The 25698-nt window shown below is 42.9% G+C and overlaps 1 protein-coding gene across 1 annotated transcript in view; it reads left to right on the top strand.

Annotated features, from left to right (window-relative positions):
- Nucleotides 1–19996, top strand: part of GXYLT2 (glucoside xylosyltransferase 2) — an 85478-nt gene extending 65482 nt beyond the window's left edge. Inside the window, 4 exon segments of the mRNA XM_017892179.1 lie at nt 1586–1709; nt 12210–12382; nt 19610–19656; nt 19658–19996. Of these exon segments, the coding sequence (XP_017747668.1) occupies nt 1586–1709; nt 12210–12382; nt 19610–19656; nt 19658–19790 (477 nt within the window). The 3' untranslated portion in view covers nt 19791–19996.
- The last annotated feature ends 5702 nt before the right edge of the window (nt 19997–25698 follow it).

Genomic DNA, 25698 nt, shown 5'->3' with positions numbered 1-25698 from the left:
GTAGTCCCAGCTGTTTAGGAGGCTAAGGCAGGAGAATCGTGTGAACCCAGACAGCAGAGGTTGCAGTGAGCCAAGATCACGCCACTGTACTCCAGCCTGGCGACAGAGGCTGTGATTATTTGTATGCTTTAGAAATTTCCAGAAGAATTAATGGGGCATGCCGGGACGTGGTTGTAGCTCCAGCTACTTGGGAGGCTGAGATGGGAGGATCACTTGAACCAAGCAGGTCAAGGCTGCATTTAGCCACTGCAGTTCACCCTAAACAACAGAGTGAGACCCTGTCTCTAAAAAAAGAAAGAAAGAAAGAAAAAGAAATGTGCAGAAGAATACCTAAGAGACCATTAATTGTTAATTGTGGATACTTCTGGGGAAAGTGGGAATGGGATAGGGAAGAAGAATATTTTACTTTTTTATTTTATATTTTATGTGCTATTGGAATAGTTCAGTCTGTGAAAATGTTACTTTTATTTTAAAAGTAAATCATTGTTTAAGACAAGGAAAGGTATTTTTCCTTAAGATACCTAAACTCTGTTATCTGTATTTTGTTCCTTCACCTCACAGTGAGGAAATAAGAAAGATGTTCACCTAAGAAAAAGTGAGTAGGCCGGGGCGGTGGCTCAAGCCTGTAATCCCAGCATTTGGGAGGCCGAGACGGGTGGAATCACGAGGTCAGGAGTTCGAGACCAATCACTGGCTAACACGTGAACCCCCGTCTCTACTAAAAAATACAAAAAAAAACTAGCACGGGCGAGAGAGTGGCGGGCGCCTGTAGTCCCAGCTACCCGGGAGGCCGAGGCAGGAGAATGGCGTAAACCACAGGAGGCGGAGCTGCAGTGAGCTGGAGATCCGGCCACTGCACTCCAGTCCGGGTGACAGAAGCGAGACTCAACGTCTCAAAAAAAAAAAAAAAAAAAAAAGAAAGGTGAAGTAGAGTAGAGAATCCTGAAGTAGAGGCTGCTGTTCAGAAAGACTTTGCCTCTTTCTTAGGTGTGGTGCCTCACGCCTATAATCCCAGCACTTTGGGAGGCAGGTGGATCACTTCAGGTCAGGAGTTTGAGAACAGCCTGGCCAACATGGGGAAACCCCGTCTCTACTAAAAATACAAAAAATTAGCCGGGCGTGATGGCGGGCACCTGTAGTCTCAGCTACTTGGGAGGCTGAGGCACGAGAATCGCTTGAACCCAGGAGGTGGAGGTTGCAGTAAGCCGAGATCGTGTCACTGCACTCCAGCCTGGTAACAGAGTGAGATTCTGTCTCAAAAAAAAAAAAAAAAGGAAGGAAGGAAGGAAGGAAGGAGGGAAGAGAAGGAAGGAAGGGGTTCAATTCCAGGCATGGTTTTCTGAGTAGAAGCCATAGGTTCAGCTGTAAGTTCCTGGTCCATCTAGTATCTGTGTGTACAACTGACAAAAGCGATGCAATCAACAGCCCAAATTTTGCTTTGTTCTGTGCCCTGAGAATAGCAGGACCCCTCCTGTATTTGTTTCCCTCCACTGAAGGGAAGAAAACCAGTCCCTTTACATTGTTTCTCAGTGGACAAAATGTATTTGCTTTGCTTCAGCTGTTCTGATGGTTTTCTCTTTTCCAGAACAGCATGATTCCAACAGGCCTGGCTTGGGAGGACATGTTGTACCCTCTGTACCAGAAGTACAAGAATGCCATCACGTGGGGAGACCAGGATTTATTAAATATTATTTTTTATTTCAATCCAGGTAGGTTATCTTTGGAGAATTCTTTTTGTGTAGGAGTACACTCAGCACGCCCCATGGAGCACATTCCATGCCCGGGTTGCTATTGACTAGGCTTGAATCGTGCACAGAGGAGCCTGTGTTCCCCTGCGAAGTTTGCCCTTTCATCCACCCCCTGGGTATCTGATGGAGGCGGGGCCTTGCACTACTGACACAAAAGGCCAAATGTTGAAACTTCCAACACTGGACTCATTTTTAGAGGATATATTTTAGATTTTGCTATACCATTCTTCTAAGAAGTGCAGTCAAAATTGATGTGAGGCACGAAACTAAATGGAAATATTATAATCTAGGCAGGAGACCCTGTAGCCTGAACAACTGCTAGATTGAAGGGAATTGATTCTCAGGGTCCTTGGAGTTAAGGAACATATTCAGGGTCAAAACAACTAGAAAAAGAACTCAGATCCCCAAATCCTTTTTGCTTTTCATCTGGGGCAAAAGAAATTCTTCTTATATTGTTCGGTGGATGATTTGGTGGGGCAGAGGGAGAAAGGGAAATTTTCATCTCCCTTTCTTTGTGTGTTTATATTAACACGTAAAGCTAATGAAATTCTCTTTTCCTCTTCCTTGTTAAAACTTTTTTTTTTTAACTAAAACTTTATTCTTATTAAAAATTAAAACTGCCGGGCGCAGTGGCTCACACCTGTAATCCCAGCACTTTGGGAGGCCGAGGTGGGTGGATCACTTGAGATTGGGAGTTTGAGACCAGCCTACCCAACGTGGTGAAACCCCATCTCTACTAAAAATCCAAAAAAGCCGGATGTGGTGGTAGGCGCCTATAATCCCAGCTACTGGAAAGCTGAGGCAGGAGAATCACTTGAACCTGGGAGGTGGAGGTTTCAGTGAGCCAAGATGGCTCTACTGCACTCCAGCTTGGGCAACAAAAAAAGACTCCGTCTCAAAAAAAAAAAAAAAAAATTAAAACTATGTTTTCTTCTTGAGAGAGATCTTTTGGCAAAAAAAGCAATCCTTACCCTACCCTTTTCAGGCCTTTCCTTTTCATTTAAAAATCCTGAAGTCGGCCGGGCACGGTGGCTCACGCCTGTAATCCCAGCACTTTGGGAGGCCGAGACGGGCGGATCACGAGGTCAGGAGATCGAGACCATCCTGACTAACACGGTGAAACTTCATCTCTACTAAAAATACAAAAATTAGCCGGGCGCAGTGGCGGGCGCCTGTAGTCCCAGCTACATGGGAGGCTGAGGCAGGAGAATGGTGTGAACCCAGGAGGCGGAGCTTGCAGTGAGTGGAGATTGCACTGCTGCACTGCAGCCTGGGCGACAGAGCGAGACTCCGTCTCAAAAAAAAAAGTCCTGAAGTAGAGACTGCTGTTCAGAAAGACTTTGCCTGTGTTTGTTTGTATGTTACCCTTGGAACACATACTGTGCACCTTTTTAAAAAAACAAAATTCTGGAATAAAACTCAATTTCATTTGTCTTTGGATCAAAAAGGATCAAGTCGTCGAAAAGAAAGAGAAGCAGGTTGATACAGAGTTTCTTGGAAAGATTCCCAATACTGATTTAGTAGAGGAAAGGGGAATGTCTTAGCTGTTCACTTATAGCTTTTTTTTTTTTTTTTTGAGACAGAGTCTGGTTCTATCGCCCAGGCTGGGGTGCAGGGGCACGATCTCAGCTCACTGCAATCTCCACCTCCTGGGTTCCAGCAATTGTTCTGCCTCAGCCTCCCAAGTAGCTGAGATTACAGTAGTGTGCCATTGTTCCTGAATGATTTTTGTGTTTTTAGTAGAGACGGGATTTCCCGGTGTTGGCCAGTCTGGTCTCGAACTCCTGACCTCAGGTGATCTGCCCACCTCCTCCTCCCAAAGTGCTGAGATTGTAGGCATCAGCCACTGCGCCCAGGCTTTTTTTTTTTTTTTTTTTAAATGAGATGAAGTCTCACTCTGTCTCGCAGGCTGGTATGCAGTAGTGCAATTATGGCTCACTGCAGCCTTAACCTCCTGAGCTCAAGTGATCCTCGCACCTCAGCCTCCCAAGTAGCTGGGACTATAGGTGTGCACCACCACACCCAGCGATTTTTTTTTTTTTTTTTTTTTTTTTTTTTTGAGAGGGAGTCTTGCTCTGTCACCCAGGCTGGAGTACAGTGGCATGATCTCATCTCACTGCAACTTCTGCCTCCCACGTTCAAGCAATTCTCTTGCCTCAGCCTCCCGAGTAGCTGGGATTATAGGCACCCGCCACCACACCTAACTAATTTTTGTATATTTAGTAGAGACAGGGTTTTGTCATGTTGGCCAGGCTGGTCTCAAACTCCTGACCTCATGTGATCCACCTGCCTCGGCCTCCCAAAGTGTTGGGATTACAGGCGTGAGCCACTGCGCCCAGCCAAATTTTTAAAATTTTTTATACAGATTGGGGGGCAGTCTCATTATGTTGCCCAAGGTCATCTAGAACTCCTGGGCTCAAGCAATCCTCCTGCCTCGGCCTCCCGAAGTGCTGGGATTTCAGGCAAGTCACCATGCTCAGCCTCTTAGGGCATGCTTTAAGCCATTTCACTGTGACAGTAGGTCTGCATCTCTTCCTTTTTCTTCTTAGGTAGGTTTCATCTTTTTTCTTTCTTCTTTTTTTTCTTGAGATGGAATCTGGCTCTGACACCCAGGCTGGAGTGCAATGGCACCATCTCGTCTCACTGCAATCTCTGCCCCCCAGGTTCAAGCAATTCTCCTATCTCAGCCTCCCAAGTAGCTGGGATACAGGCATGCACCAACACCCCTGGCTAATTTTTGTACTTTTAGTAGAGACAGGGTTTTGCCATGTTGGCGAGGCTGGTCTTGAACTCCTGACCTCAGGTGATCCACCTTCCTTGGCCTCCTAAAATGCTGGGATTACAGGCATGAGCTACCATGACCCGTTTTGTGTTTGTCTGGTTCTTTGGTTGTTTGTTTTGAGATGGAGTCTTGCTCTGTCACCGAGGCTGGAGTGTGGTGTGCTCACTGCAACCTCTGCCTCCTGGGTTCAAGCGATTCTTCTGACTCAGCCTCCCAAGTAGCTGGGATTATAGGCGCCTACCACCACGCCCAGCTAATTTTTGTAATTTTTGTATTACAGGCATCCTCCACCATGCCCGGGTAATTTTTTGATCCCCCTCGTGGATCACTTGAGGGATTACAGGCGTGAGCCACCACACCCAGCCCTTTTCTTTAAATACTGCATTTTCCTCTTTGTCATGTGGCCGAAATGATCTAATGTAAGTCTCTCTGTCCGTGTTCCCAAACTGAGGAATCCAAAAGATTCACACAGTTGCCTCCCCAGTTCCTCTTAGCCTGTTGCTGATTATTTGAGGATGTGATTAGTGAGTAAATAAATAATACTCGAAGGCAGTCGTAAGCAGCTTTGCAATTAAACAGGAGTCCCTTGTCTTTAATTGGGGCTGAAACCAGAGGAGTTTAATTGCTTCTTCACTCTCCATCTGAGATCCATTGAGTAAAACAGGATATTGGAAAATAATCGTGACGTTGTTCTAAATCCTGGTTCTGCACAGTATCAAGTAAATAACCAAGTTTTCTGGTTTTAGATGAGTGATTGTTGGGTTAACTCCCTGATTGTTCTTTGTGCAGCCTGCATTTGATCTTCCTATTTCATACTTTACCCAGGTACTTGATTAAACATGGGATCTTTGAACTGAGATCCAGCAACATCCATCACATTGTAAGGTTTCTCTTCATGTATATTGATTGCAGAGTACTTTCCACAAACCAGAACAAACTGTATTTGAAAAAAGGATTTGTCAGCTTTATCCCTGGAAAGGAGAGAGGGAGACAGTATTAGCTATGGCACAGCAGATAAACATGTTTATTGTTATGGTTCTTCAGGTTGCTATGGGTGAACCAATGCACATAAAACCTGTAGCACACATCAGGAATGTTGTCATTATTATAGTCTCTTGTATCTGATAACACCACTTTTTAAAATGTGTTTAAAAGTCATTAGCTAGAAAGTGTTTTAAAACTCTTACTATAATTAGATAGTAAATGCCTATGGGTGTATAATTGCAGTGCTGGGTAATAGACTGACTTAAGACAGCTGAAACCCATGGGGGCATGCAGGTCGCTCAGCTCACAGGACATTTCCTGGCAGGTGAGCCAAGACAGCTTCATCAAGGGGTGGAAAACTGAGTTCACACCCTTAAAGGTGAGTCTGAGTCAAGAGCAGAGTTCTATGGAAGGGGTAAATCTGACAGGAACCAAAAGAGAATTCTATATAGGAAGATGTGTTTAAATGAATGCACTTAGGTTTCAGGGAACACAGCTCCACTCAGACCAGCTAAATGAGCGCAGATATTGTAAGAGGACGGGGCAGTCTCATGACCACACAAGTCAGGTCAAGCCAGGCTTCATAAGAACTGACCTTGGGAAGTTGCCAAGGACCAAAGCAGTTTCTTCATCTCTCAGAGGCCTCATGGTTTCTGTCATCTTTGCTTCTCCACATGCCAGTCTGATTCTATTCTGTCTCTCAGACCGCATTTTCTGTTTGCCCATGGCCCACCCTGTTTGTCAACCCTAAGTGAATACATCTTCACAAGTCCACAATCAGTGATGATGGAGCTCCTCTATTTCCTAATTCAAATTCTTAGCAAAAAAGAGACTGGCCCAGCCCAGCTGCGACTGAATTCTCTTTAATTTGGGAGAGCACCCTTGATCAGGCTCTAGATGGGCAAAGTCATGTGGCAGTTTCCTCTCTCAAACGTCACCACATAGGTCTGCTCTTTCTTCAAGGGCAATTTCTAAAAAACTGAGATGTGGGTGGGGAAGAAAATGAAACCAGCCAAGTATAAATGACAAGGCAGGGCATCAGGCTAGAGTAGAGGCAGTAGAATTCTGCCTGAGGGGAGAGAGAAGAGCTGAAATGCCCATGGAATACACATAGATTGTGAGTTGAGTGTGTGGTACTAGGGAGGCAGGAGGAGTTCATGGGAACCTCAGGGAGCAGGACTCACTCACATGGGACAAGTCTCTTCAGTGGCCCCAGGAGGGCCTTATTCTCATCCTGCCTGGGGTCTCTGGAGCTCTGCCCTTGAGCATGCAACCACATTGTATATTCACCACACCAAAGCACCCAGCAACAGGCAGTTATGAGTGCTACGTTGTGGGGTTGACAGGCCCAGTTACTTCATATTGGGACTGTTCTAGGAAACTGGTAACAAATCGCTGTTTCGGGAGTCTGGGAAGTTCATGAGCCCTGATGTAAAACACAAGAGAAAGGATAAAAACTGTACAGTCTATGTGAGAAGGGGTTGTGTCAACTTTGTGTCTTTCACAGTGCAAGGCTTAGTGCTTTAAATGGAGTTGGTGTTCAGAAGTGTTGTTTGATTCAATGAATGGAATTAAGAAACGGGAGAGAAGGGGCAAAGTATTAATAAATGGAAGAGAAAGAGCCACAGCAAAGAAAATGAGAGAAAAGGGAAGTTCGGGAGAGAAAGGAGAGATAGAAAGCTGGAGAAAGGGAAAAGATGCATTTGGTGAAAGGAGGTATAGTTTGCATTTCATTCATTCATTCAACCGCTAGTTTTTGAGCACTGTGTGCCAGCCACAGGGCTAGGTGCCAGGAATATGGCATCAGACGAGTTAAAGCAAAGTTACTGGTTTCACGAAACCTACCTTTTGTTGGAAGAGGTAGAAGGTAGACTCCTAAAGAATAACTAGTTGTTCAGAATCACAAATTGTGGTAAATGAGATGGAGGAAACAAATGAGTGGTTGAGAGAGAGACCCTCAAGGCTGGAGAGAAAAGAGCTTCCTTAGATTGTGTTATCAGAAAAGTCTTCTGAACAAAATTGCCTTTTCTGGAACAAGGAGTATTCTGAAATAAGGAAAAAGAGAATGCTGGGAAATCTCAGTTCCAGGATGGGACATTGAAAAAAAAAAAAAAATTAACAGTGCAGTTGAACAGCCTCCATTCTATTGATACAGAGCATTAAGAGAGGCCGGGTGTGGGGGCTCATGCCTGTAATCCCAACACTTTAGGAGGCTGAGCAGGGAGGATTGCTTGAGGCCAGGAGTCCAAGACCAGCCTGGGCAATGTGGCAAGACCCCCATCGCTACTAAAAAATAAAAATATATAAAAGTGTAGCAAGCCTATATTACCATGAAGTTAAAATGATCAGGCATAAACTAGTTCATAATCTTAGAGATCCCAAGAGTATGCAATAATCAGAAATATAAGGAGAGGAGTAGGCTGGGCACAGTGGCTGACACCTGTAATCCCAGCGCTGGGAGGCTGAGGCAGGCAGATTACTTGAGGTCAGGAGTTCGAGACCAGTCTGGCCAACATGGCGAAACCCTGTCTCTACTAAAAATAAAAAACTCTGGCTGGGCACGGTAGCTGATGCCTGTTAATGCCAGCACTTTGGGAGGCCGAGGCGGGCAGATCACCTGAGGTCGGGAGATTTTTTTTTTTTTTTTTTTTTGAGACAGTCTCACCCTGTTGCCCAGGCTAGAGTGCAGTGGTGTGATCTTGACTCAGTGCAACCTCCACATCCCGGACTCAAGCAATTCTCCTGCCTCAGCCTCCTGAGTAGCTGGGATTACAGGTGTGTACCATCAGGCCCAGCTAATTTTTTTTTTTTTTTTTTTTGAGACAGAGTTTCGCTCTTGTTGCCCAGGCTGGAGTACAGTGGTACAATCTCAGCTCATCACAACCTCTGCCTCCCAGGTTCAAGCGATTCTCCTGCCTCACCCTCCCGAGTAGCTGTGATTACAGTCATGTGCCACTATGCCCACCTAATTTTTTTATATTTTTAGTAGAGACAGGGTTTCTCCATGTTGGTCAGGCTGGTCTCAAACTCCCGACCTCAGGTGATCTACCTGCCTCAGCTTCCCAAAGTGCTGAGATTACAGGCGTGAGCCACCGTGCCTGGCCAAATTTTTTAATTTTGTAGAGACGGAGTCTCGTTTGGTTGCCCAGGTTGGTCTCAAACTCCTGAGCTCAAGCAATCCTCCCACCTTGACCTCCCAAAGTGCTGGGATTATAGGCATGAGCCACCATGCCTGGCCTTGGCTTCTCTTTACTGCTGTTAAATCGAGGTGAAATGTTTTTCGAACTCACCACAGTTACAGAGCTAGATGGGGGTAGAAGCCAGGTTTGCACCTCTGTACTTCTGATTCCAGAGTCTCTGCTCTTTCTATTTGTTTTCTGCCTTGGAGTGCCTCTCACTGGGCTCAGTCCTCTAAGGAGGTTGCAAAGAGAGAAAAAGTTTCTTTCTTTTTTTTTTTTTTGAGACAGAGTCTTACTCTGTCGCTCAGGCTAGAGTGCAGTGGCACGATCTCGGCTCACTACAACCTCCGCCTCCCAGGTTCAAGCAATTCTTCTGCCTCAGGCTCCCGAGTAGCAGGGACTATAGGCACATGCCATCACGCCCAGCTAATTTTTGTATTTTTAGTGGAGGCGAGGTTTCACTATGTTGGCCAGGCCAGTCTCGAACTCCTGACCTCATGATCTGCCCACCTCGACCTCCCAAAGTGCTGGGACTACAGGCGTGAGCCAGCACACACCCCGCCGAGAAAAGGTTTCTTTTTGTAGTAGAGCCCTAAACTACTTGGAAAGAGGCAAAAATTCTCATCACCAATCTAAACTCCATAAAGGCAGGGACTGGATTGTTCCATTATTTGCTTTGTCCACAGCAGACACTCAACAAATATTCATTGATTCGATCAATCGGTATATTTACAAAAACAGACTCAAGCACAGTTCATTCAACAGGAAACTTTAGAAGGCGCTTAAGCAAGACAATGTAAATGCTTGGGTGAGCACCATTAATGAGTGATGTGACCCATTGGGTGACAAAAGGAAGCAGTTGGGCTGTGGTCAGGCACAGTTCAAAAGCACTTTTAGATATTTTCCTTTATTTAATCCTCACATCCAGCCTCTGCATTAAATTGCAGAAAAGTCAGGCAGCTAATAGAAGAGTTGTGATTCAAATGTAGGTAGGGTGACTTGAGAATGGCCACTACTCCATCCCACTTACGGACTACGTATGTGCAAATGTTCAGGTAAATGCAAGTAAGGGAATGTCATGGTGGAATGGAGTTCTCCTGAGAAAAGAGAAATGTCACAGTGTGTTATGAGCAATTAGGAATTTGAAAAAAGATGCCTAAATGGATCACTGTCCTATAAAAGACTGAGCCATGGAAACATACACAGCCTACCAGACGGGATGTGTGACAATCACTTCGTTATTTGCTTTCCATCTTGAAGCTTTCTGTAAGTAATCACTAAGCAATGATTTTTCCGTGAGACAGGAGTGCCATCAACCCAATGAACAAGCACATCTTGAAGTTGCTTTTCCAATGGTGGTGGTGTTACTGATTTGCTGTAATCCTGCCTTGTGCTCTGTCACAGGGCCTTTCTCATGATCAGCAACACACATTTGCAGAGAGCTTTGATCCATACTCCTCTGTCCCCAATCGTGAAAAGCGTCAAGCTGAGAAGCAAGAAAGCTAGGGGGTCATGAATTTATTGCTAATTGTATCATTCTGGTCACGAAGAGGTAACTTTCTGAATCCAATAGGATTAGGGCAGAGTTTCTCAACATCAGCACTGTTGCTATTGTGGGGGATCGTCCTGTTCATTACAGGATGTTCAGAGCACCCACTAGATGCCAGTTGCAGCCTCCCCCATGTATAACAGTCAACAGTGTCTCCCTCCAAATATTGCCAAATGGCCCTGGGGTCAAGGAGTGGGGAGGGGGCAAAATTGCCCCTGGTTGAGAACCACTTGTTTAGAGATACAAACACACCCATGTACATATGTGCACATATGGCCATAGTGCATGTAGTTACCTTGGCACAGGGCTTTTTTTTTTCTTTGCTTTTTTGCTTTGGGGTTTTTTTCTTTTTCCTGTTGTAGGTGGGGTTTTTTTTTGTTGTTGTTGGTTTTTGTTTTTGAGATGGAGTCTCACTCCATCACCCAGGCTGGAGTGCAGTGGTGTGATCTCAGCTCACTGCAACCTCTGCCTTCCGGGTTCTAGATTCTCGTGTCTCAGCCTCCTGAGTAGCTGGGATTACAGGCTCCTGCCTCCACGCCTGGCTAATGTTTGTATTTTTAGTAGAGACAGGGTTTCATCACATTGGTCAGGCTGGTCTCGAACTCCTGACCTCAAGTTATCCACCAGCCTCGGCCTTCCAAAGTGCTGGGATTACAGGTGTGAGCCACTGTACCCAGCCGAAGATAGGGGCTTTGCTGTTTATTTTTGTTGTTGTTGTGTTTTATTTGTTCTTAATCTGAAGCAGAATCTTTGCTTTAATCTTGACTCCTCTTTTTTAGATCTGTCCATTTTATAAAACCTTTCCAAAGAGTTGATTACAACTGCTAACACTTTTTTTGACATTTTTTGTGTGTATTTTTTTTTTTTTTTTTTTTTGAGACAGGATCTCACTCCGTCACAGGCTAGAGTGCAGTGGCATGATCATAGCTCACTGTAATCTCTAACTCCTGGGCTCAAGGAATCCTCCCATCTCAGCCTCCCAAGTAACTTCAAGTGTGCTACCATGCCTAGCTAATTTATTTTTGTCGTTTTTTTCAGTTTGTTTGTTTGTTTGTTTGTTTTGTTTTGAGACAGAGTCTCATTTTGTTGCTCAGGGTGGAGTGTAGTGGTGCAATCTTGGATCACTGCAACCTCTGCCACCTCCTGGCAATTCTCCCGCCTCAGCCTCCTGAGTAGGTGGGATTACAGGTGTGTGCCACCATGCCTGGCTAATTTTTGTATGTTTAGTAGGGACAGGGTTTTGCCATGTTGGCCAGGCTGATCTCAAACTCCTGATCTCAGGTGATTTGCCTGCCTTGGCCTCCCAGAGTGCTGGAATTATAGGCGTGAACCAGCGTGCCTGGCCCAGCTGCTCATTTTTAAAATTTGTATAGAGACAGGGGTCTTACTATGTTGCCCGAGCTGGTCTCAAACTCCTGGCCTCAAGTGATCCTTCCACCTTGGCCTCCCAAACTCTGGAATTACAGGTGTGAGCCACCATACCCAGCCAGTACAACTGCTAACATTACTGAACCCCTACTATATGTTTGATACCCTGCTAGCATTTTACATGTATGTTTAAAGTTTAATCATCAAAATAAGATAGAGGTTGTATTATTCTCATTTACAGATGAGAAAATGGAAGTACAGGAAGTTAAGTGACTAGATACGGATTTCAGCGGTTTTGAGTGAGAGAGTTGGGATTTGGACCCAGGCTACCTGATACCTGTGTCTGCTTTCTTATTTAAGATGCTATACTCTCTTCTTCTTATAGATGAAACCTACATCATCACTGTGTGCCCCTTCAATTCTTGATCTCAGAATTTTGACAAATGGGGCAAAATTTGATCTATGAGTAAAAAAATCACACTCCTGTACCTTGAAATTATATGGTGTGTACAGTTAGCGGAAACAGTTTAATCACGGGACATGTGCATGAGAGCTGGCACTGACTGTGGACATGTATGTCTTCCTCTTTTTACCACCAGAGTGTCTCTATGTATTCCCCTGCCAGTGGAACTACCGTCCTGATCACTGCATGTATGGAAGCAACTGCAGAGAGGCTGAGCATGAAGGTGTGTCTGTTCTGCATGGAAACCGAGGTGTCTACCATGACGATAAGCAACCGACATTCAAAGCACTCTATGAAGCAATACGGGATGTAAGTGTGCCCTTGCTGCTGTTAGCAGATGTGCTTAACAGCATGAAGCAATACTGGCACTTTAGTCACCTGTCCCTTTGGAGGCCAAATATTCCCAAAGCATAGAGTTATACCAGTTATTCCCAACCTCAGTCACGTTCTGTCACCATATCCACTTGCCACCTTGTACTATATCGTATCTACTTGACTTATTTCCACATATACCATTCATTATCTTAACTAAATTTAGGAGGAAATTTCTGTTTTTTGTTTTGTTTTGTTTTGTTTTTTGAGATGGAGTCTTGCTCTGTTACCCAGGCTGGAATGCAGTGGTGGGATCTCGGTTCACTGCAACCTCAGCCTCCCAAGTAGTTGTTGCCTGGCAAATTTTTGTATTTTTAGTAGAGACGGGGTTTCACCATGTTGGCTGGGGTGGTCTCGAACTCCTAACCTCAAGTGATCCATCCACCTCAGCCTCCCAAAGTGTTGGGATTACAGGTGTGAGCCACCTACTTTAGGAGGAAATTTCATGTCACAAAGACAACTTCTGTGCCTTTTGCCACAGTGGAAGGTAACACATAGGATCAAGATTAGACAATAAAAAGAAAATAATATTATTCAGTTCTAGCTGAATATGTTGCCTGGTTGCCAGCTCCAGCCTGTTACTGAATCAGGGGTCAAGGTGTTCAGTTAGGACAAGGAGCCAAACTAAAAGTAACAGTCAAGCCTTTATTTGCTTAACTGCAGAAGTACATGTAAGCAGCAGAAAGAGGCCGTGACTCCCCAGTCTTCCATTTTTCCCCACCAAAGGGTACAAGAGTCAAGTGCATACAGCACAGATGGCAGGAACCTTCTCACTGCCAAGGGGCACTGAAGTAAAGGTTCTTGGCCAGGCACAGTGACTCACACCTGTAATCTTAGCACTTTGGGAGGCCGAGGCAGGTGGATTACGAGGTCAGTAGTTCGAGACCAGCCTGGCCAATATGGTGAAACCCTGTCTCTACTAAAAATACAAAGATTATGCTCGGCACAGTGGCTCATGCCTGTAATCCCAGCACTTTGGGAGGCTGAGGCGGGTGGATCACGAAGTCAGGAGATCGAGACTTTCCTAACATGATGAAACCCTGTCTCTACTAAAAAATGCAAAAAAAAATTAGTCAGGCATGGTGGCGGGCGCCTGTAGTCCCAGCTACTCGGGAGGCTGAGGCAGGGGCGGGCGCCTGTAGTCCCAGCTACTCAGGAGGCTGAGGCAGGAGAATGGTGTGAACCCAGGAGGTGGAGCTTGCAGGGAGCCGAGATGGCACCACTGCACTCCAGCCTGGGCAACAGAGCAAGACTCCGTCTCAAAAAAAAAAAAGGAAGGTTCTTGCCTCTTTATGGACTCATGGGCTAGAGATGGGAAAAGAGAGGAGAAAATAGGGTAGGCATGCAGGTATGTGTATGAACCATGGCTAGCTGGAGCCCTTTATGCAATTTCTCAAGAAAACTGCAACACTGTAAGACCCCATCTGTATAAAAAATTTTAAAAATAAGGCAAGCCTCATGCCTGTAATCTCAGTGACTTGGGAGGCTGAGGCAGGAGGATCACTTGACCCCAGGAGTTCAAGGCTGCAGTGAGCTATGATTGCACCACTTCACTCCAGCTTGGGCAATAAAGTGAGACCCTGTCTCAAATATACATACATATATATATAATTTCATGACACAAGAAAACTATATGAAATTCAAATGTCAGCACTGGTAAATAAAGTCATATTGGGAACCAGTGACACCTATTCATTTATGTATTGTCATTTTTCTTTTGGTGGAGATGGGATCTTGCTTCGTTGCCCAGGCTGATTTCAAACTCCTGGCTCAAGTGATCTTCCCACCCAGCCTCACAAAGTGCTAGGACTACAGGTCTGAGCCATCGTGCCTGCCCATTTATGTATTACCTATGGCTATGTTGGCACTGTAACAGCAGGATGATTAGTTGTGACAAAGGACATATGGTCTACAGAGTCTAAAATATTTACCATCTACTCCTTTACAGAAAAAGTTTGCCAACCCCTGACATAAAACATGTAGAATGTATTAGGCTTTGTTGTTAAGGATTGAATTCTCTAAGTTTCATGAACAGGCTCTGGTAGAAGTGAGGTAGGTGGTAAATCCCATAACATAGTAACATTTTTTTGTGTATGAAAATGTGCATTTGCAAAAAAAATAAAACATTTAAGTCCTGGCACAGTGGCTCATGCCTGTAATCCCAGCACTTTAAGAGGCTAAGAAGTGAGAGGATTGCTTGAGGTCAGGAGTTTGAGGTCAGCACAGCCAACGTAGTGAGACCCCATCTCTATAAAAAATAAAATCAGCCAGGTGTGGTGGCTTATGCCTGTAATCCTAGCACATTGGGAGGCTGAGGTGGGCAGATCATTTGAGGTCAGAAATTCAAGACCAGCCTGGCCAACACAGTGAAACCCCATCTCTACTAAAAATACAAAAATTAGTCAGGTGTGGTGGCACACACCTATAATCCCAGCTATTTGGGAGGCTGAGACAGGAGAATTGCTTGAACCTGGGAGGTGGAGGTTGCAGTGAGTCATGATTGCACTACTGCACTTCAGCCTGGGTGACACAGCAACACTCCATCTCAAAAAAAAAAACAATTAATTAATTAAATAGGCCAGGTACAGTAGCTCACACCTATAATCCCAGCACTTTGGAGGCTGAGGTGAGGAGTTCAAGACCAGCCTGGGCAACATAGTAAGACCCTGTCTCTGAAAAAACAAAGTAAAAACAAGAAATGAAATGAAAAAAAGAAAGTATGCATTTGCTAGGGAGAGTCCTGGAGAATTCCAACTCTGAAATTCCCAGAATTGGCTGAGTGCCATGGCTCACGCCTGTAATCCCAGCACTTTGGGAGGTTGAGGTGGGTGGATCACCTGAGGTCGGGAATTTGAGACCAGCCTGACCAACATGGAGAAACCCTGTCTCTACTAAAAAAACAAAATTAGTTGGGCGTGGTGGCGCATGCCTGTAATTCCAGTTACTCAGGTGGCTGAGGCAGGAGAATCACTTGAACCCAGGAAGCAGAGGTTGCCGTGAGCCGAGATCGTGCCTTGCACTCCAGCCTGGGCAACAAGAGTGAAACTCCGTCTTAAAAAAGAAAAAAGAAATTCCTAGCGTTGACTTCTGTACAAGGAAAGTGTTTAACATGCATCCAGGCTTTTTCTTCTGCATTTCCTGCTGTTTGGTTTTCAAAGGCCGGGTGATTTAATTATGCAGAAAATTTGTTCTGTGCTTAATGATATCCTCACATTTAAATATCCAAACACTGACTCCAGGGGCAAACTCGTTCAGGAGTACAAGCAGAAGTTAAATAAGTACACAGCAGCCATGTGTCTATCAGAGCCACTCTTGGGTTTCTTTTGTGATCTGTCACCCTTGGTTTGGAGTTGAGCAGTTGTGGTTCTTGAGTTACAACTCATCTTGTTTGTTTTCTGGGGGATCAGAAAGAGGGCTGAACAACTTTGTTTCAAAAATGATTCTGCTTAGTACACTCCATGATTTTCCTCAGTTGGGCTTTCTAAAAATACAGTTTTCATTCAGGCATTTCAATCAGAAAAATCATTAACCCTGACCCAAAATGTGAGTAAATATAAAGAGACTCCATCATAAAAGATGTATTTCCCCATCCTCTACAATGCTGTGAACCATTGTGTAGTGGGTCAGAGCTTGGCTTTGGGCCTGGACAGATGGGTTCAAATCCCAATTTTGTCACTTTCTGGTGATTCACCATTAACTGTGCCCTTACCTTACTGGGCCTCAGTTTTTTCATCTGTCAAGTGTAGATAATAAGATTATCTACTTCAAACAAGTGTTATGAGAATTCAACAAAATGATAGTCTTTACACTTTTAGTAAAGAGCTTGACTTACCGTTTGTGCAATAATTAGAAGTTGTTTTGGCCAGGTGCGGTGGCTGACACCTGTAATCCCAGCACTTTGGGAGGCTGAGGCAGGTGGATCACTTGAGGTCAGGAGTTCGAGACCAGCCTGGCCAAAATGACAAAACCCTGTCTCTACTAAAAATATGAAAATTAGCCAGGCTTGGTGGTGCATGCCTGTAATCCCAGCTACTTGGGAGGCTGAGGTAGGAGATTGGCTTGAACCTGGGAGCAGAGGTTGCAGCAAGCCAGGATCGCGCCACTGCACTCTATCCTGGGTGAGAGAGTGAGACTCCATCTAAAAAAAAAAACCAAGATATAAATAAGTTGTTTTGATAACAATTTCACACTTTCTCTAGCTTTTTCACATCTCTCTCTCTTCTTGCTTATAAACACTTTCTATATATTTTTTTCTTTTTCTCCCTTCATCTGTCTCTGAAAATTTCTGTCTCTCTCTATTTCTCCGTTTCAGGTGTTCATAGACACCCTAACCCGTGTGGTACGTGTTTGTGTGAAAGGGTAGTGCAGCCTCCCTGCAAGAAGGCATCTATCAGATAGACATTTTTGCAGTAATTCTCTTGACAATCATTTATGAAACATCTATTTTATGCAGGAACAATTCTAGTTTCTAGGAATTTGGAAAGTAATAAGATGGACAAAGCCCTAGTCTTTAAGAAGCATATATTCTGCTGGGGAAGCCAGACAATACTCATTGAGAAAAGAAAGAAAGAAAATCCAGCCTGGGCAACATAGTGAGATGCATCTCTACAAAATTAAAAAAAAAAAAAAAAAAAAAAAATTAGCCTGGTGGCACATGCCAGTAGTCCCAGCTACTGGGTGGGGAAGGGTTGGGGTTGGGGTAGGAAGATCCCTTGAGCTTAGGAGGCCAAGGCTACAGTGAGCTAGGATGGTACCACTGTACTCCAGCCTGAACAACAGAGCAAGACTTTGCCTCTTTAGGAAAAAATAATAATAATAACTGGGCATGGTGGCAAGAGCCTGTGGTCCCAGCTAATTGTGAGGCTGAGATGGAGGATCACTTGAGCCCAGGAGTTCGAGGCTGCAGTGAGCCGTGATTGCCCCTCTGCACTCCAGCCTGGGTGACACAGCAAGACCCTAGCTAAAAAACAAAAAAAAAATCCTCTGAGATAGTGAAAGAGTTCAAAAGGTGTAAAAAGAGTGGGCTGATGGGTCCAAGGTCCTGGACTGGAGAGGAGTGTTCTACCAGCTGGGGGGAGGGGCACCAGGAAGGCTGCTTGCAAGTCCTAGACTTATCAGATGGAGGCAGTCCAGGGGAAATCTGGGGAAGATCCCATGAAACAGAAGCAATAACCAGGGGAAAGTCCCAGAGATGGGAATGAATTTGGTGTGCTGGAAAGACAGGAATGGCCAGATAAGAGGAGAGAGAAGGAACTGAGAGGGGAGAGTTTCCAGGTCACCTTGAACCTTTAGAACAAGGGAGGAGTTGGAATCGCATTCTAACGGCAGTGGAAAGCCCCTTCGGGAAAGTGATAGGCTCTGATTTATGCTTTAAAAATATCACCTTGGTAACGTGGTGGAAGAGATGCAAGGGTGAAAACACAAAGGCTATTTGTGAGACTAATCGCAGCCACCCGGGTGAGCAATGGGGCCAGCATGGGCTTGCGTGGTGGCAGGAAAATGGGAAGAAGTGGCCATTATTTGGGATATGTTGTTGAGATAGAGTTTACAGGACTTGCTGATGAACTGGGTAAGGGTTGTTGGGGGAAACAGAGGAACTGAGGGTGATTTCAAGGTTTTGACCTATCCTGTTCCCATTACTGGGGCTACAGTGGTGAAAAGGACAGATTCAGGACTGGCCTCAAGGGGTTTATCAATGGTTTAAATTTCGTGATTAAAGAAAAAGTATCCCAAACCTGGTCTGGGACAGAAGCTTCTTGCATTACATAATGCATAATCTCCTTCTGAGAAGAAATTGGCATCTCTGATAAACCTGTGTAAGCAGTATTTCTGATTAATTTAAAAGGATTAACATTTGTTCTAGGAAAGCAGACACCCACCTCTACTGTTAGGCAAGAGTGTACTGACCTTTAACCATTCTTCTTTCATTTCTCGCTAGTCTTTCCATATAAAATGTCCTGACCAAGAGTGGATCTTTGACTTGATCTGCTAGCAACCTTTTCCCTTTCAACAAGATTGTAATAAAACTTTTGACACATGTGCCTAACAAGTAGTCGGAAAGATTTATTTTAGGAAATACTGCTCATAGACATATTCCATGAAAAAAACAAAAGAATTTTAAAAAACGACAATGATGATCTCAAAAGCCCCATATTAGGAGGGAAGTAAACAACCACTAATATTTGGTACCTGAATTATTAAAATATGGTTTATTGCCAATTAATTTTACTAGTAATTGTTAAACCCTGAACTTCACGAGATTACCATAGACATACCCTAAAGTTTCTTCATTAAGATTCAAGGCAAAAAAGATGAAGAATTAATTGTTTTGTTGTAGTAGATTTCAAGTATCTTGAGCCTTACTTCTACTCAGCATAAACATGCTATAATATATGGACTTTCCTGTCCTTAGAGACACGCATCATTTTTAGATTGTAAGAGCCTTAAGGACCCAAAATTTTTAAACATTTTATTACTATTCTTTTTTAATGAGATGGGGTCTTGCCATGTTGCTCAGGCTGGTCTTAAACTCCTGGGCTCAAGTGGTGCTCCCACTTCCTCTCAAAGTGCTGGGGTTACAGGTGTAAGCCACCATGCCTGGCCTTTTCTTTTAAAGAGGTAAAGAACTGGCCAGGGCGCGGTGGCCTCAAGCCTGTAACCCTGCACTTGGGGACGGCCGAGACAGGAGGATACACGGAGGGGCGAGGGAGATCCGAAGCCATCCTGGGCGTAAACATGGGTGAAACCCCGTCTCTACTAAAAATACAAAAAAACTAGGGGCCGAGCGACGGTGGCGGGCGCCTGTAATCCCAGCTACTGAGGGGGCTGAGGCAGCGGGAAGGCATGAACCCGGGCCCGCCCAGGCGGAGCTGGGTGAGCTGACGATCGGCCACTGCACTCGCAGCCTGGGCGAGCAGAGCGGACTCCGTCTCAAAAAAAAAAAAAAAAAAAAGACTGAGGTTCAGAGAGTTTAAATGATTGCCTGGGGTTGCACAGCTGAGACAGGATGTTAACTTAGATCCTCAAAGGTCTTTTCACTTGTCCAAACCTGTGCCTGTGTGCTTATCGTAATTCCTGTGTCATTTCTTAATAAAAATGATCTGCATTTAAAATGGCATTTCCGTTACTAAAATAAACTTTTTTTTTTTTTTGTCATTCTTTCAGTTTCCCTTTCAAGACAACCTCTTTCAATCCATGTATTACCCCTTCAGCTGAAGTTTTGGAGACTGTGCACACTTTATGTGGACGGATCCCGCAAGTTTTTCTGAAGCAAATTGAGAAAACAATGAAAAGGGCTTATGAGAAACACGTCATCATCCATGTTGGCCCCAACCAGATGCACTGAATATTTTGTCTTGTTGCAAGTCAATTAGATGTCTGTGACCAAGGAAATATTAATCTCTAAGCTGCCTGGGTCTTTTTGTGTGAATATTTAATGGTGCTCCATGAGTGTTGAGTTTTAAAAACCTCGTTAAATTTTGCCAAATGAGTTGCCCCCAAAAGAGAATATGCTTTTCCTTATTTTTTTCTAAAATGCTATTTATCTCTAAGAAAACAAAAAAGACTATTATGCATTTAACATTGTTTAAGCAGGTTGAACTAGCTGTGAAAATAGCTTTTGTGAGCCTTCCAATTCCTAAATGTCTGAGACCATTTCAGTGGTACCTGAGGTGTTATATAGATCTAGCATTCCTGAGACTCTTTCTATGCAACTGACTCCCCCACACCCGTGTTATAAAAGTAATACACACTTGTGAAACAGACAGACACACTTGTAGAGCATATGGATCAAGGGCTCAAAATCGAGATTACATTAGCCATAATCCTACTGACCAGTGGAAAAGATTGTTTCCATTTTAATGCAGTTCCTTACAGCCTTTTTTTCTCCACTTTTGCATTTTCCACTCTAACACACATCTAAAACAGGTAATTTCAGTAAAACTGGCCTTTTGCTGAGATTTTATGTGGGAGACTAAAATATTAGATGAGATGATTATGTGTACAAAATTTTATTTAAAATACATCTGAGAGAAGGATTCAGATTTCACCTACTTGGGCAGTGTTAAAGGATGAAGGATATATCTGGGGATATTTCTTTTTCTTTCTTTCTTTTCTTTTTTTTTTTTTTTTTGAGACGGAATCTCACACTCTATCGCCCAGGCTGGAGTGCGGGGCACGATCTCAGCTCACTGCAACCTCCACCTCCCGGGTTCAAGCGATTTCTCATGCCTCGCCTCCCCAGTAGCTGAGGATTCAGGCATGCGCCAACCACACCTGGCTAATTTTGTATTTTAGTAAAGACACGGTTTTACCATGTTGGCCAGGCTGATCTCTATCTCCTGACCTCAAGTGATCCGCCTGCCTCAGCCTCCCAAAGTGCTGGGATTACAGGTGTGAGCTACCGCACCCAGCCAATCTGGGAGTATTTCTAAAGAAAAAAATTGTTTCGATTTGTGGAGAACTAAATCATAACACATTTCTATGCAACAATAGCTTCTGAGAGGAAATTCAGGAATTTTTGTGTTTACCACAGACAAAAACATTTGATCTGTTAATCATCAGTAGATGGTCATCTCTCTTTTTTAAACTCTTGAGCAATGGGTGGAAATCAGACACCAACTTTAAATTTAATGTGTAAAAAGCAAATAGTTCAGCTGCTTCTATTGGTAAGAAAATTCAACTTCCTACCAGCCTTAGAAAAGTCTCTTTAAAGAATTTCTTTCCCCCTAGGGTTACCCAGCTGGTCCATACAGGTTTTATCACCTCACTGCAGGGAGGAAGTTGAATATTCTATTCCCCAAGGGGATCTGGCTTAATCCCTAGTTGCTCATATAGTTGGTATCAGCATAGCAATGTTTTGCATAATGCTTTATTTTTCTCAAATGACTATTGAGTAAATGATCTTGATATTTGCAACAGCCTAGTGGATTTAGTAGGGTCCTGAATCATCTCTATAAGGTAAACAAGGAAATTGTAACATAAGAAATAAACATATTGAATATAATTGCTATTCTGTAAGACATACAGTCTGTGTAAGATGCATCTTATTTACAGAGACATTTTTGAAAATTAAAATATTAAATACCTTTTGTTATATAGAGACAATGATCTGAAAGTATAAAATGAAAAATATTATCTTGTTAATGTAAATATGATATCCTTATATATATTAGAATCCAGTAAGATATCATGGGCGCAATATTAGCAAAAAAAAGTCAGTCTTACCCTGAAAAAAAATAGGTATGAAAATCTCAGCACTACACAGAAATGTTTAGATGTCAATCAGTTTTGGTATGCAGCATTATTATAGTAGCAACAAATTTAAATCTAAAATTTTAGGGTAATACTTTCCTTCTGATCAGTTGCTCTGTGGTTATTTTTGTTAAGGAAACTACCATTATGATGGGAAACTCTTATTTTTGCTATTATATTTTTTTTCCTTATTTCACCACTAGAGGTGACATCATTATTTTGTAAGTTTAGTACTAGGCCTTCCATTTGTGGTATGGACACGTATGATATGGAGCAATTTCTGAATTGTCTTTCACATAGGGGAAAATGCATCTTATATACCCATAAATTGGTTTTAGTGAAAGAGCCAGAATGGAACATAGTTTCCTAACTTCCATCCCAGTTTCCTTTCTACTTGTTCAAAATGGCCAGTGAAGCACACAAATGGCACTCAGATTTGTTGATGGCTCACAAACTGAAAGAGGTTCCTTCCCTCGTTTGGTAAGTCCCACAAAAACATCTGTTGTAAAGACTTGAAATACAATGCCTTTCTTTTTTATGAGAGCCAATTTACCCACAACTCACAACTACCAGTACTGGTCTGACTATGCAGAAAAGGGTTGCCCGCAAAGGTCAATGATATCACCCTAGAACATTCTAGAATGATGAATTTTGAGAATGTGAAACCTTAGAACCTCGTGTGTTTGTCTGCCTCGGAATTCCTGTGCTGTATCCTGAAATTTTAGGTGAATTTGGGCGATAATTTAGGGAAAATTTGCTTTTCTAATCCTTGCTGCCTAAAAGTGCTAATTATTTTCCATAGCTAGGATATTACCATGCAGCAATATTTTCTCTGCCTTTGATAACTCCCAGCAAATTACTACATTAACCACCTTTGAAATCCAGGAGCCACAAATTTTAATTCAGTGGCCTACTAAAACATGCGCTCTCTGGTCTAAAGTTTGCCAAAGGTGGTGCCGCCCCATATGCCGCATTGAATACTGAGAAGGGCTGGGCGCGGTGGCTGACGCCTGTAATCCCAGCATTTTGGAAGGCCAAGGTGGGTGGATCACGAGGTCAGGAGATCAAGACCATCCTGGCCAGTATCTACTAAAAATACAAAAAATTAGCTGAGTGTGGTGGCGCCTGTGGTCCCAGCTACTTGGGAGACTGAGGCAGGAGAATGGCGTGAACCCCAGAGGTGGAGCTTGCAGGAAGCCGAGATTGCGCCACTGCACTCCAGCCTGGGCGACAGAGCAAGACTCCGTCTCAAAAATAAATAAATAAATAATAAAAAATAATACTGGGAAGAAGGTGGGCTGGTTCTCTCCTCTCCTCCGGCCCTGCCTTTTCTCTTTTCCCTCTCTTTTCTTCTTTACTCATTTCTTTTTAATTTCTGTTTAATGCATATAATTATGGAGTTTCATTAGAAAAGGAAAGAGCACTTTCTGATAGCAAAATGTGACAGTATTTTTATATGCATCGAGATTGAGGTTTTTCAACAGCAGTGTCACTAGAAATGCTGACAATATTTTTCTTGCTCAGTATTTCTCCAATATAAATCTCAGAAATCATGACTTACATTGAAAATTCTAATATTTAAACAATTAACTGGCTAAAAAAGCAATATAAGTTTTTCTTCAACTTCCAAAATGGCAATTTAGCACTTTGGATACAAAGCTCCAAGCTTTACTATTTATGGGATATGTCTAGTTCATATTCAGTGCTTCCATTGCAAATTACTGTGACTTTTACCAAAATTGAAATGGGTATTTATATGGACTCAGACTTTTCAGAGTATTTCTTTCATTTGCAGTTATGGTGTGCATGGCGAAAACAAACCAAATCATACAAAACATTATTATTCACAGTGATTGGAAACAAAATAATGATCCAATAACAAAATAATCACTCCAGCCCAGCCTGAAAACAGGACATTTGTACAAATTTAGATTTATGTATAAATATTATCTGATATTTATACATATAAAAGATAAATTACATGTGTTTGATAAACCAACATGAACATGATTTCATCACTGAAATCAGAAATATGTTGAGTTCTATGACAGCACAAATCATATTTTCTTTCTTTCTCTTTCTCTTCTTTCTCTTTCTTTTCTTCCTTCCTTCGTTTCTTTCTTTCTTTCTGTCTCTCTCTCTCTCTCTTTCTTTCTTTCTTTTTCTTTCTTTCCTAAGCAAGCTAACCCAAGACATACTCTCTATTTTTTTTTTTTTTTTTTGAGATGGAGTCTCCGTCTGTCACCTAGGCTGGAGTGCAATGGCACAATCTCAGCTCACTGCAGCCTCTGCCTCCCAGGTTCAAGTGGTCCTCGTGCCTCAGCCCCCTGAGTAGCTGGGACTACAGGTGTGTACCACCACGCCCAGCTAATTTTTATATGTTTATTAGAGATGGGGTTTCACCATGTTGGCCAGTCTGGTCTCGAACTCCTGTGCTCAAGTGATCCACCTGCCTTGGCCTCCCAAAGTGCTGGGATTACAGGCATGAGCCACTGTGCCCAGCTGACATATTCTCACTTAATATAATTATAGGGAAATTTTCATGTTTTATTCTTTTCTCCCACTTTTCATATTCCTCTTTTCATTTTGCCTTTCCCTTTCTGTCTATGATGTAAGCTTCTGAGTAGTACCAAGACACTTGGCTTTAGAGGTAGGATGACAGAAATTAGGGATCCCTTGCAGGCTAGAACTAAGTTCTAATCCTTAGACCAAATCTTTATGTTAAGAGTTTCCCAGAATGTATTTTAAAAAATCAAACACAACACAACACACACACACACACACACACACACACACTGCCTTTAAAAGGAGGAGCCAACATTTGTTGTACCTGTGAACTGAGGAATTATATAGTTAAACCTTAGGTCAAATCATTTCACAATTGCTTTGGTGGTATTGAAAACTGATGAGATTTCTCTGACAAAGAGCTTTGTCCTAGTTATTGTTCTTCACAGGTCAAAACTGGAAATATTCTCTTGTCTGCAAGATAAAGTGTTTGTGCTTGTATCACCATATGCATGAACATGTAAGAATCAGGTGCAATTTCTGCTTCATCAGTTTCACATGTTCATGTTGTCACTGAAAAAGTGCATCCCCTGTTTATAGCTCCCAAGGAGACCCCAAATTCATTTTTTTTTTTCTTTTGAAATGGAGTCTCGCTCTTGTTGCCCAGGCTGGAGAGCAGTAGTATGATCTCAGCTCACTGCCACCCCCACCTCCTGGGTTCAAGTGATTCTCCTGCCTCAGCCTCCCCAGTAGGTGGGATTACAGGTGCCCGCCACCATGCCTGGCTAATTTTTGTATTTTTAGTAGAGACGGGATTTCACCATGTTGGTTGGCCAGGCTGGTCTCAAACTCCAGACCTCAGGTGATCCACCCGCCTCAGCCTCCCAAAGTGCTGGGATTACAGGGGTGAGCCACCGCACCTGGCCCTGTATTCATTTTTTATGTTGGAAAACTTTTGTAATTTTCTTTGCAAAGAAATGAGCATAAAATAATACTCCAAAGAAAAGGAATTATTACAGCAAATTAAAAGGGACACAGTACTATGATTTAATTACTGTCTTTTCTTTTTAAAATGTCATCTCTTGTTTTATGCTTTTTTTAAATAAAAGCTTTAAAAACGTCTTCGGGTATTATTTTGGAGGTATGTTTCTTTTTTATAAAATTTCAAGTTTAAACATTTATAATAAGTAATATTTAAATTCTTATAACAAGTAATGAAATATTTGGTTTAGTAATTAGCTTAGTCTATTTTTAAAAATCATTAAAATTTACTTTGTTTTTAAAAATGCCATACTATAAATGATGTTATTTGGTTTTAATGGTGTTTTGTGTTTAAAATAGAATAGAGTTTGAAGAATGTGAAAATCAGTTATCTATGTTCCTACATTTTATTTAACAAAATTGAGCCTAACTTGCTAGCTAGTACACATATTAAAAATAACTGACGAAGCCAGATGTCGTGGCTCATGCCTGTAATCCCAAACTTTGGGATACTG

Source organism: Rhinopithecus bieti, unplaced genomic scaffold (assembly GCF_001698545.2).
Source record: "Rhinopithecus bieti isolate Rb0 unplaced genomic scaffold, ASM169854v2 scaffold_21542, whole genome shotgun sequence".
NCBI classification, from domain to species: domain Eukaryota; kingdom Metazoa; phylum Chordata; class Mammalia; order Primates; family Cercopithecidae; genus Rhinopithecus; species Rhinopithecus bieti.
The sequence above is the reverse complement of the archived record's forward strand: the minus strand, read 5'-3'. Positions and strand labels throughout refer to the sequence as shown.